Source organism: Cornus florida, unplaced genomic scaffold (assembly GCF_030987335.1).
Source record: "Cornus florida cultivar Cherokee Brave unplaced genomic scaffold, ASM3098733v1 CherokeeBrave_3.0.0_Hap2_Chr02, whole genome shotgun sequence".
NCBI lineage: Eukaryota > Viridiplantae > Streptophyta > Magnoliopsida > Cornales > Cornaceae > Cornus > Cornus florida.
This window is the reverse complement of record NW_026775572.1, coordinates 95,815,674-95,828,471: the sequence shown is the minus strand read 5'-3', so window position 1 is coordinate 95,828,471 and position 12,798 is coordinate 95,815,674. Positions and strand designations below refer to the sequence as shown.

The 12,798-nt window shown below is 33.9% G+C and overlaps 2 protein-coding genes across 4 annotated transcripts; both read left to right on the top strand.

Moving 5' to 3' along the window:
• The first annotated feature begins 448 nt into the window (after positions 1–448).
• LOC132295486 (uncharacterized) lies at positions 449–5,119 on the top strand. Of its 2 annotated transcripts, none has more exons than XM_059793772.1 (3): positions 449–814; positions 2,597–2,643; positions 2,783–5,119. In XM_059793772.1, the coding sequence occupies exon 3, from the start codon at positions 3,057–3,059 to the stop codon at positions 4,824–4,826; it is 1,770 nt and encodes a 589-aa protein (XP_059649755.1). In that variant the 5' UTR covers positions 449–814; positions 2,597–2,643; positions 2,783–3,056; the 3' UTR covers positions 4,827–5,119. The 2 variants fall into 2 exon arrangements, with proteins under 2 accessions (XP_059649755.1, XP_059649756.1); XM_059793773.1 differs by lacking the exon at positions 449–814 and adding an exon at positions 821–2,438.
• A 361-nt stretch (positions 5,120–5,480) lies between these two features.
• On the top strand, positions 5,481–12,187 carry LOC132295487 (uncharacterized). 2 transcript variants are annotated; one of them, XR_009478498.1, is made up of 8 exons: positions 5,481–5,636; positions 6,806–7,016; positions 7,209–7,365; positions 7,493–7,694; positions 10,881–10,970; positions 11,111–11,218; positions 11,348–11,876; positions 11,978–12,187. XR_009478498.1 is itself a non-coding variant. In XM_059793774.1 (6 exons), the coding sequence occupies exons 2-5, from the start codon at positions 10,923–10,925 to the stop codon at positions 11,842–11,844; spliced, it is 525 nt and encodes a 174-aa protein (XP_059649757.1). In that variant the 5' UTR covers positions 7,374–7,694; positions 10,881–10,922; the 3' UTR covers positions 11,845–11,876; positions 11,978–12,187. The 2 variants fall into 2 exon arrangements, 1 of the variants encoding a protein (XP_059649757.1); XM_059793774.1 differs by lacking the exons at positions 5,481–5,636; positions 6,806–7,016; positions 7,209–7,365 and having other exon boundaries at positions 7,374–7,694; positions 11,348–11,677; positions 11,806–11,876.
• The last annotated feature ends 611 nt before the right edge of the window (positions 12,188–12,798 follow it).

Sequence of the window (12,798 nt, the reverse complement as noted above, 5' to 3'; positions counted from 1 at the left end):
AAAGTGGGTGGTATAACCTCTCTAAACTTGGGATTAACCGTGGTCCTGAAAAGTTGCCATTGGAACAAAACCTCATCAAATAACAAATGAGATAATAATAGTGCACAGTAGGCTTGTAAGTGTAAGTGGGACAGTAAATGAAAGAGAGAGAGAGGGATAAAGGTGGTCTTGAAAAATATGAGTTACATTCTCTTACTGAAGTTACTCTAATGCACCTGATAATGGAGTCAATCCACTGCAACAAATATGGGTTTTACTGGCCGTCTTTTTATGTCTGCCGGTGATATTTTACAAATACCGGCAGTTTAAGGGAAAATGCCGTTGTACAGTAATTTCCGGCAGTTTGTAACAAAACGTCAGAAAATATGTGGTTATTATGGCGTTTTACATTTAAATGCCGAAAAAAATAATGTTTGTTTCGGCGTTCAAAAAATTGGTGCTGTTTATATTGTTTTTGCCGGTGTTTTTTATTTCACTGCCGATAAATATAAAATGAGATTTGCGTGCCCTGCTAATAAGAAACGAGATAAATGATGTAGTTTTGGGCTTAGATATTTTAATCTTTTTTTATTATTTATTACATTTTCAAGGGGCGAGGTTAAACTTAGCTAATATTGGGAGAAGATTACAGAAGCCTAGAGTCCCATCTTCAAGCTGCTTGTTCACTCACGTTGTCACGATAATCAGCGGTGGTGCGGTTGGTGGCGCTCGACGAAGATCTCGGTAGTAGTGGTCTGGGCGGGCGGCAAAGATCTGAGTTTTGGTGGATGAAGATCTGGATTATGGTGGTCAGTTCGGGATACAAAGATCTGGGGTGAGTTCTCTTTTTACAGTTCCTGTTGCCATGGTGCTAATTGGGTTCTAATTTCATTTGATACTTGTATTTTTCTTAGATGATTATGGCATTCAATAACACTTGTTGTGAAAGATGCCCCCAGTTTTCTTAATTTTAAAAAGGAAGGGTTTAGTAAAAGATATAGCATTGATTCCTAGGTGGGTAGCATTTTGCTGTGAGGTGAAGGTATAATTGTAATGACTTTTGTGAATCGGTTGGAAGATATATGAGATTGGATAATAATTGGGCTGAATCGGTTTTTTGGAAGATCTATGATTACACATTCAGTCGGATTTAAAAACCTATGGTAACTTGTGTCATTTTCCACAATGAAATTGTTTCTATGGTACAAATTTTGACTAGGGAATAAAAGAAAGACACAGTGTACCACATGAGGCACATATTCACTTATATACAGGATTCTACTTTTGGAAGTTTCAGAGATGGTAGGTGGGTAGAGCAGTATATGTGAAGACATTCAGGAGTTTGGAATAAATTTAGCTGGCTTGTTTTTCTTGCTTCAAGAATGGTTTTCCCTATAGTTTGAACCCATTTCCCTTTTTGATGGACAGGTTTAGGATGTCATTTATACTTTAGAGTATGAATTTCAGTATAAAAAATAGTATCATATAAGCTCAGCATTTGCAATAGGAGTATTTTGTGGAAAACTCCATGCATAGGAAGTATTGTCCATCTCCATCAGATTTTGTGCATTATTTCTCAGTCCAATTTTGTGAAATTTGAGAGAGGGGGTTGGGGTTTATATATAATGGGTTCCCAAGTGTAAAATATTATCTGTTCTCACACATGATCGATTCTCTTCACCAATTATTTTATGTGCCTTCAATTGTTGTGGAAATATAAATAAATAAAACGCAGGTTTTTAAGGCTTATCTTGCTTTACAATGAGTTGGTGCAGAAAACTTATAGTGGAAAGCAAAAAATTGTATTTTATAGATGATTTACTGTTATAAAAAATTATTTGATCAAAATCTCTAATTGATATTTTTACATAGAAACACATCAATAGGATTCAAATGATGCAATTAGAATACGAATTACATGTGCAGTGACAATTAAGTACTATAAAAAACAGAAGAAAAAAAAATGACAGACCAACAAATTATGAAGGAGACAAAAAGAAGAAGAGATGAGCTACCAAGGGGAAGAGAATAGAGGGGAAATAAAATAGCAGAAATGCACAAAAGTTCTATAGAAAAAGAAAAGAAAGAGAAGCTGAATTTCAAACAAGTCAAAGTCCGATAGAGACCTGGTGAAGTATAAAAAGATGAATCTTTCTTTAGAAAATCTATCCAGCCCCTCACACCTAGGCAACACAATACCCCCAAGCAATTACATGTGAAAAAACACCCTTAGACTTATCAAAAAAAAAAAAAAAACAACTATTTCATGTGAACACAAATAGAAAAGCTAAATTTTAATAACTATCAAATTGAATGTTACTTTGTGGTATCTAATAAGACATTACCTTTTGATCCTTCCTAAAGATTTCCAATTCTTTCAAGTAGGCTGCCTCATAAGGCTCCTTCTCCTTAGCACTCATTTTTTTCCAGAGTTCGGATGCTTCTTTGACTATATCTTGGTAAGGCTTGTCAACACCCTTAGACTTTTGTTCTTCTCCATAATAATTCTTGATATCATATTCATAGATAGCATTTGAACACAAATTATTATATTATAAAATATTCAAAGAAGTTGACTGACAAAGTTTTGAGATTCATATGTTCTTTGTTTTACTAGGTTACATAATCTATCATAATGGATAGAAGTTGGATTACGGACTCAAGGTACTTTAAATTTTAGTCTCCTTAATTTTTTTATATATATATATATATATATATATATATTATAAAGCTTAATTCTCATCTTAGTTTAGATATTTACGATAAATTCATTTTGACTTTATCTTTCTTACTATACAAATAGGATAAGTACTACATACTCGAATGGAGTTGAACAATTTCTAGATACTGCATTTGAGCGAGTTGGGCAGAGTGGATGCATATATTGTCCATGTAACAAGTGTTGGAATTGTATCAAGAAAATAAGGCAAGAAGTTTTGGATGACTTGATGTGGAATGGGTTTATCAATACATACACAAATTAGATTTATCTTGGAGAACGATTACCTTCGTCTTCTAGGCATAATGATGGGGACACCTCATACGAGCATATCGACTCTAACGTAAATAATGATGACATGCACGAACTCTTATATGAGGGTTTTGGAATTCAAAATGAAATGGGTGAACAAGCTGATTGGGAAAATGAGTATCATCGGGGCCCTAATGAAGGGGCAGATAAGTTTTTCAAGCTTCTAGATGATGGAAAAACAGATCTATATCCTGGTTGTAAAAACTTTACGAAGCTATCTTTTATAGTGAAACTATATTTGTTGAAAACTTTGCATCATTGGACTGATAAATCATTTAGTGAGTTGCTAATGTTTTTGAAAGATGTACTACCAGAAGGTGAAACACTGCCAAAATCTTTTTACGAGACAAAAAAGATAATTAGTGACTTAGGTCTCAAGTATGACAAGATTGATGCATGTCCCTTTGATTGTATGTTGTATTGGAAGGAGCATGCTAATGATGAAACATGTCATAAATGTGGCAAGTCTAGGTGGAAGGATTTTGACACTCATTCTGAGGGCAATACAAGTACATCACCGCCATCAAAAAAGACAAAAATTCCAGCCAAAGTTATAAGGTATTTCCCTCTTAAGTCAAGAATTCAACGGTTGTTCATGTCAAATAAGACAACTTCAGATATGCGATGGCATGAGGAAGAACGCATAAAAGATGGAAAGTTAAGACATCCTGCTGACTCTCTAGCGTGGGATCATTTTGACAATAAGTATCCAGAGTTTGCTAGGGATTCTAGAAATATTAGACTTGGCCTAGCATCAGACGGTTTCAACCCATTCAGGACTATGAGTATTGCACATAGTACGTGGCCCGTTGTTCTTGCTGTATACAACTTGCCAGGGTGGATGTGCATGAAACAACCTTTTTTCATACTGTCCACCTTAATCCCTGGTCCTAATGGTCCTGGAAATGATACTGATGTATATTTGCAGCCCTTGATAGAAGAATTAAAGGAATTGTGGGTTGAAGGGGTGGCTACCTATGATACGTCGAGAAAAGGGATGTTTCGCATGCATGCAGCGTTATTGTGGACTATAAGTGACTTTCCTGCTTTTGCAAACTTATCTAGTTGGAGTACAAAGGGGTATTTGGCTTATCCAGTTTGTCTTAAAGACACTTGTTCTTGTAGGTTAAAGCATAGCAAAAAAATTTGTTATATAGGCTATAGGCATTTTGTTGAGCAATGTCATAGATTCAGACGCAATAAAGCAGCTTTTGATGGAACAGAAGAGACTAGGTGTGCACCACCTATATTATCTGGAACAGAAGTGCTACATGAACTAGAGGGCATTAGCTTTCCAGCATTTGGAAAAGTGGATGATGGCAAGGGGAATACTGCACAAGTGGATGAAAATCAAATATTCAATTGGAGGAAGAAGAGTATATTTTTTGAATTGCCTTATTGGGAGCACCTTCTTATTCGTCATAATCTTGATGTGATGCATATTGAGAAGAATATATGCAATAATGTACTTTATACTTTGATGAATGAATCTGGTCGAGGAAAGGATGGTTTAAAATCAAGACTCGACTTGCAGGAGATGCAAATAAGGCATTCACTTCACCCCCAGGAACGTGGTGCAAACAAATATTATTTGCTTTCGGCAAGTTACACATTTTCTCCACTTGAAAAGAAAACCTTTTGTCGGGTGTTGAAAAAAGTTAAAGTTCCAGATGGATATGCAGCTAACATATCATGTTGTGTGAAATTGAAAGAGCGTAAAATTAGCGGTTTGAAGAGCCATGATTCCCACATCCTAATGCAACAACTATTACCAGTATCCATTCGCAAGCTATTGCCAAAGAATTACACTTGTTGAGTTGAGTAACTTTTATGAGGAATTATGTTCAAAAACTCTCATACTGGCTGAGTTGGACAATTTGCAAAATAAGATTGCTTTAACACTTTGTAAATTGGAAATGATATTCCCACCATCCTTTTTTGATGTGATGGTCCACTTATCAATTCACTTAGCTCAGGAAGCAAAGATTGCAGGACCAGTGCAATATCGTTGGATGTATACATTTGAGAGGTTTAACTTTTTTGCACTATTTTCGTAGGCTTTTTTCCCCACTAAATATTGCAAATACTTCTCATTTTTTTGTTGTATCCTATCAGGTATCTTTTAACCTTAAAAAATTATGTGCGCAATAGAAGTCGCCCAGAGGGTTCAATTGCAGAAGGGTATTTAGCTGAGGAATGCTTAAATTTTTGTTCAAGATACCTAGCAAACATGGAGACAAGGTTCAATAGGCCCTCAAGGAATGATGACAACCTTGATGATGGAGAAGAGATGTCTACTTTTGGCCCTAGAGGTCGTGGCTTAGGAATACAGGAGATGATTGCTTTAGATGATGATTGTTAAACACAAGCTCATCGGTATGTGTTATTTAACTACGACGGAGCTACATAATTCATTGAGTAAGTTAAAAGTTTCCAATATTTGACCTAGTTGTTATTATTATTATTATTATTATTTATTTGTTGTTAACAATATAACATATAGAGTATGATATTTTTCCATTACAGAAAGCATAAGAAATTTCTTAAGAGAAGGCAACGGAATTTAAAGCCACGACAAATACAATCAATGTCTCATCTATCATTTCATAAGTGGTTTAATGAATGTGTAAGTATGTACACATAGAAAGGTTAATTAAATTTTATATTATATATGCTATTTACTTTATTGTAAAACTTACATCTTTGAAAATACAGCTGCGGAATACGGAGGATCCTATCCCTAATGAGATTAGATGGCTAGCTCGGGGTCCTAATGTCCTTTCCAAACGATTTAAGTCGTTCATGATTAATGGGTTTAAGTTTAATGTTAGAGATCGTGATAATTAGAGGAAGACCCAAAATAGTGGTGTTGTTTTAAAAGCACACACATCTAGTTATGCAAGAGCCAGTGATCAAAATCCTATTGCAGGAAATGTTCATTACTTTGGATTATTGACTGACATCATTGAGTTGGACTACAATGAGGAAAGGAAGGTTGTATTGTTCAAGTGTGATTGGTTTGATGTACTCTCTAAGGGTAGAGGGATAAAGGAGGATGATTTTGGGTTTACACTCGTTAATTTTTCACGTGTAATGCGAACTGACGAACCATTCATTTTAGCATCTCAGGCTGAGCAAGTGTTTTATGTTCAAGACTCAGTTGATACAGATTGGCATGTTGTTATAGGGACAAAACCTCGTGATTTATATGATATTCTTGAAGATGATATTGAGACCTATGGATTTGAGCAACCATTTAGTTCTCTACACTCGGATGCAACTGATGATCACATTCATTGGGATAGAGTTGATGTGCCTGGAACAATGGTTGATAAGTCTTCATCAGCAAACACGGACAAAGAAGATATTCCGGATGAATAACATACTTAGAATGATGATAATTTTTTCTTAAATGTTGCAAATAATGTTGCATTTTCTTATTTTCATCTTTTTTTTTTTTGGCTTCGTGCTTATGGAATATTACGATTTTTTTTTTTTCCATATCTCCCTCCCTTACTCATTTTCTTATAACTTGGTAAGTAAAAAGAGTATACATAATATTAGTTATTTATTTTATTTTTTTAACATATGTCAAATTGTTATTGTCCTAAAACAAATAAAATTGTGGTAGTATCATACTTAAGTAAATTTATATTCCTTCTTGCATATTGTAATTGTTCTCAAGTGTGTTACTTTTCCAAATTTTGATGTTTTTGAAGATATTTTCAGCCTACATTTCATCTTAACTGCCAGCTTGAATAAACATGGCAACAAAGGTTTGTTAACTTTATGCAGGAACATAATGAAACGTAAGGCAACAACAAACTTGGAATTAGAATTGCATGAAGGACTTTCTCAGGGTTCAAATTCGTAGTCCCATAGTTCCCATGGTTCACAAGAAGAGGACGTGGGGACTACTGAAAGCAATGAGTTAAGACCACTGCCCCACACGCTGCGCAAATGTGCTACAACATGACACCAAAAAGAATGGCCAGATACCATTAAGGTGACTTTATTTAAATGATGGCATTGAATGACTAGAAGGTTTTAGGAAATGCATGCAAGTGAAGCCACTTCTTGTTGTTGTTGTTGGCTTATTTATTATTATTGTTTTTTTTGGGTGTGTGTGTGGCAACAATGTATTCCTACTTATTTGGTCCAAAATCGATGGCTTATTTATTATTATACCATTTTACAGTGTGAATGAGCATGGACAGCCTAATGGAGCCGATGAAAAAAATTTCGCTAATTATTTGGGCACAATTGCCCGTAATGGTCGTGCAGCTCCCTTGAACTATAAAAATTGGAGGAAAGTCCCTGAAATAGTTAAAGAGGACATGTGGACAATGGTCCGGGTAAATTTTTTCGACTCTTCACATCTTTGACTGACTGATTTCACTTGTATACACATTTCATTTCAAGAGTTAATAAAAAAATATTTGAATTACTCGATTCTTTATTTATTTATCTTTTATATGCAAGGCAAGTTTGTAGTAGAAGAAATCTCAAAAGATTGGACATTATCATCCCTTGGCATAAATGGAGAGATTGGAAGAGTGAGATTAAAAGTAACTATTATAAAATTTGGCGTACAGATGAACAACGATATGCAAACCCACCACCAAGTGTTGAGGAGGACCAATGGGATTATCTCATTAGATATTGGCATACAGAGGCAGCACAGGTAATTCATATTGTTATTTAATAATATTAGATTTATCATTCCATGTATATAGGTATATTCCTATCTAATGTGTATTTAAAATTGGATAATACTTATTTACAAATGGATAATTAAAGAGGACATGTGAATTGGTGGTTCGGGGTTGCTGTTTGGTTGCTTGATTTGGTTGTTGGAGTTCGAATTCGGGTGTTGATTGCTATGGGTGGCTGAATTGGTGGTTCGAGGTTGCTGTTTGGTTGCTTGATTTGGTTGTTGAATGATTTCTAGCATTTTTTTCTAGTTAGTTTCTACTATTTTTTTCTAGTCAGTTTCTAGCAATTCATTCTAGTTTTTTTAAAGTCTATTTGCATCACTCTCTTAAAACAATGTCTGTTACATTCTTAAACCCTTCTCAACATGATTTTGGGATACTATGTTTTTGCTATTGAGAGCTTGGATGCAATATCTCTGCTAATCACGTTTTAACAGATCTATATATATGTCGAATGACATTATTCTGTTGTCTTTCCTGAAAATAGTAGTTTGACAGTCAATGCCATGTTTCCGAGATTAAGATACTAGACATTTATAAATATAGTCAATCACATTTCGAGATGAAATTAATAGTAATGGTTTTAAACTGGAGAAAGATTGTGTTTTGCAATGTTTTAAAAATAGAACATTATCATGTGCAGTAGGAGAGGGATCGACACATCCACTGCGAATTAAATCTTTTGAATTGCGAAAAACTTAAGTTAAAACTAACAAACCTTACACTATAAATCCAGAATAGAAGAATATTCATATGAACTAGGAGCAGTAGGCCAGTTTATGGACAAAAAATGACATGATTTTTCTGGTAATTCCAACTTATAACCTGGTCTTATCTACACACAATTGCAATGAGCAGTTGAACAAGGACACATGATTTAGCAAGTAATATGAAATATCCATTAGTATCACAAACCGTACTGATTTTATTCAAGTCTTAATCGACCTAAATGAGTAGAGAAAATGGTAAGATAGTGGAATAAGAGTAGTGGCCCAGTCAAGCACATATGGAATAAGATTTAAAGATAACTATGAGAATAAATGATAACATTCTCCACCCCATCCCAAAAATGAAGCTGATACAAAACAAGGATGACGCATTTAATGTTACCATAAGCTCCTGAACTGTCTACCGAAGATTACTTGAGTTTTGAGTTAGGACTTTAAAGCGAATGCATGAATAGTAAATCAGTAAATATAGACGTAGAGATATCCAATATGCCTTCCATCTTTCAAACGTTACTTATAAGATTATTGAGCTTTTCCATTGGAATAATCACCATCTTGGAAAAGAATGTTATAGAGGTTATCCATAGAACTTTTTCCAAGACTAGAGTGCCAGTAGAGATCTTTGTTGCTCCAACAATGTGAGTATAAAAGGATCAACTTTACAACGTTTTGCTGGAGACATGAAGTGATTGATCTCTTGGTTGAAAGAGATCTTGGATCAGTTTTAAGCTCATGTTCATTATCGTCTCTTATGCAGACATGCTAGGTTTCACTTCCTCTCCCTCTCTTTAGACCCCTCTGTGCCGGAGAAAAGGTAGTTATGCTTTATCTTCTGAATATCTTTGTTTCCAATGTATTGTTTAAACCTGGTTCTTAAGTGACAAATCATTTATATTTTGATTTTTATCGTTTAGTTATAGCCAACTAAAAAACTGCAGATGGAAGTATCCTGCACACTAGGCAGAAAGTAGCACAAACTATGAGGAATGATGTTGCTCCTACCACCTAAGAAGCAAAACAATCTAGCAAGGAATCTCCCTAATTTTTATATTAATATTACTCTAATATTGATTTAAATTAAATATTCCACTGATCCTAGCTTTGAATTTGATGATGTCTGCTTGTGTTTTGGGTGTATTGCACTTTGCTACAATGTTTCATGTATATTAAAGTAATTCCATAAGATATAACCACCTTTAAGATCTGTTTGAATAAAACAGTGATGCATCATTGAATTGCGTTCAAAAGAGCTTTCCTGGTGGACTTAGATTTAAATGCTTACCTGGTTAATATTTCACATCGTACTTAGTAGTTGAACCAGAGGGAATGGGAGGGAGGTTACTTGAGGTTTCAGAAACCACTTTCACAGTATACTACTGGTAACTTGAGGATTGGTCATGTCAGAAAGATCCAAATAATTTCATTGGTCTGGTTGATTATTGAATTTTGAAAATTTATGGATGCTTGAAATAGAAGATTTACCCCTTACCTTAGAGGCTTAGAACAAAAAAAGCAGGATAAATTGGATAATCAAAGTGGAATTATAGCTGGCCACTTGTTATGCTTGGCAAGCTAAGTTTTTACCTTCAAATGTAAGTCAATTTTTGCTTCATAACAATTACACTCAATTCTTGAATTCCTGAATCTGAGCTCCCAAAAAATTGTACTCTTAACAGAACTGACGAGAAAATTTTAGTTGAATACTAGTATATGTGAGAGGCCACATATTCAGAAAATTTTAGTTGAATATTAGAAAATTTTAGTTGAATACTAGAAAATTTTAGTTTTTTTTTATTTTGCTGCTTCTATTGAAACTTTGATAAAAACAAGAACCCAAACTCAATTAGAAAAGACAAGATTGAGTAAAATTTCTGAGACCTAAACTCAACTGGACTGGTTGAGGTATTGGGCACAAAGTGCCCAGAAACATGAGCTATACTACTTTGGGCTATAATGTAATCTTTTATTATTTAATATATTAACCTTTAACTTTAAAAAAAAAAAGAAAAAAAAAAAAAGAAAAAAAACAAGAAGCTTAACTTTTACCCCTGCACAAGCAGTGTCCCTTGGGCTGGTCTCTTATCTCCTTTCATTTAAAGTGTATTTGCATATTCAGTGTTTGGTATGTATGCAACAATGCAACAATTTTTTTTATTTTTTTCATTTTGTTTTCTAGTATATTTGTTTTTTGGAACTGGATGTCTGAAATCAATCCTTGAATTTTACGGTGCACTCTTCAATTTTGAGAATGTTGAATCATTTAGTTGTTAGACATCCTACTGAATTTTTCATAGTTAGTGTTCACTTTACCTGTAACATATATAACATTTGTTTAAAAATAAGGATTAATCTAATTAGCTCATATATAACATGTGTGTGTTTACAATTTAAGAGGCTAATATATACTTTCTTATTCCTTTGTTTTAGAAACAAAGCCAACAAAATGAAGTAAATCGCTCTAAGCAAACAATGCTGCACACAACTGGGACAATGAGTTATGTGCGGAAGGCTGAAAAGGTTAAGTTGGATTTTTTATGAAGTTAATCACTTGTATGTCACACAATTTATTATACATCATTGCGGTGTAATTATAATAAGATATATATATATATATATATATATATATTAAAAAAAAAAAAAAAAAAAAAAAAAAACAGATGAAGTTGGAATCAGGGAAGGCGCCAACTCGTGCTCAACTATTTTGCGCAACACATAAGAGCAAGAAGGATGGCAAAGCTAGTGATAAACATGCTGCCAAAATGATTGTAAGAATTTTTTTAGACCTTCAATTATTTATTTTCTACTTTGATTAAGTGTAAAATATGAGTACTAAAATTTATTATATTTGATATTTTATATCTTTTTGTGTTTCCTTATCCATTCTATGTATGCAGACACAACTAGAAGAGCTTGCTACAACTCAGCCTTCTAACCCAAATGAACCTTCACCCCACGATTTTTATGCCCAAGTTAGGGGAGAAGAAAGAAGGGGCCGTGTTCGGATGTATGGCTTGGGGCCTACACCTACTAGTCTTTGGGGGCCATCTCCTAGGAAAGCGGAGCTGATAAGGAGGACCTCACAAGTAGAGGAAGAGGCACATGTTGCTCGTGCAGAAATGAATGAGAAAGTGGACAAAATGTGTGTCGAGTATGATGAAAAATATGAAGCTTTGAATGCAAAGATGGTTATGATTTTGCGTCATATTGAAAACCAAAATTCTAATGTACAGATAAATAATTTTGTTATTGTACCCTTGTAAACATTTTACTATATAAATATTATAAGTCCTAATATATTTATAATTATATTCTATTATGAAGGTGCATAATAAAGTTATATTTTATTGTGAAGGTACCAGGCTCCTCAACTACTACACTTGGTGATCCTTAAACTTTATTTTTGGTCATGGAATTTCATCCTTGGTGAGCATTATAGATTTTAATTATCATTTTATTTTAACCATACATTTAATTGTCTGAATTATTATTCTTTGTTTCATGGCTTTTATTTAAAATGTATGTAGGGCAATTTGAAGGAAGACGAGAGATGAAATTGAACCATTTATTTTCAAGGCCCTCGCATAGTCTCACTCAAATTCTCAATGAAATGTTGATGTTTTATTTTGAATGATTTCCCTTTGAACCTTTTATTAGCACTTGACATTTTGAAACGAAACTTAGATGTCATGGAATGTTATTGAATTTTAATGTAATTTTCTTCGTTCTATGTTACATATCAAATTTAAGTTGTTGGATGTGTTGTGATTGGTAAATTATATTTGATTTCATTGAACAGGGAACAAAATGAAATATTTGTTAATATGTAAATTAAATTAGAAAATAATATTTTTAAAAAAAAAAAAATTAACACATTACCGGCGGTTTAAAATGCCCCAAAAGAAAAAAAATTTACAGTTCACTTACAATACACCGACGATTTAAAATGCCCCTAAAAAGAAAAAAATTATACATTACCGGCATTTCAAAGTGTCGGAATACACAGTTATAATGACAGTTTATTTAAAATACACCGGCAGACGAAAACGCCGTTAATTAAACTTTCACCGGCGGTTTTATTAGACCGCCGATAATGATTTCAAACCCGGCAGTTACATAAAAACCGCCGATGAAACTTACCAGCGGTGACTATACCGGCAGTTTGGTAAAATCGCCGGCAAAGGTATTACTGGCGGTTTTTGTACCTTACACAGGCAGTTTAGACCGCTGCTGAAACCCTTATTTGTTGTAGTGATCATCAACAGATATGTCAATATTGTATCAAAACATCCATAATATATAAGAATAATAAAAATATAATGTACATCATAGTAATAAGGCCAACAGA

What these genes read in the sequence shown, in the direction of transcription:
- LOC132295486 (XM_059793772.1), top strand. Translation starts at nt 3,057, where the DNA reads ATGCACGAACTCTTATATGAGGGTTTTGGAATTCAAAATGAAATGGGT.
- LOC132295487 (XM_059793774.1), top strand. Translation starts at nt 10,923, where the DNA reads ATGCTGCACACAACTGGGACAATGAGTTATGTGCGGAAGGCTGAAAAG. An exon ending in ATGTGCGGAAGGCTGAAAAG is followed by an intron (nt 10,971 to 11,110) that starts GTTAAGTTGGAT and finishes AAAAAAAAACAG; the next exon opens with ATGAAGTTGGAATCAGGGAA. An exon ending in AACATGCTGCCAAAATGATT is followed by an intron (nt 11,219 to 11,347) that starts GTAAGAATTTTT and finishes CTATGTATGCAG; the next exon opens with ACACAACTAGAAGAGCTTGC.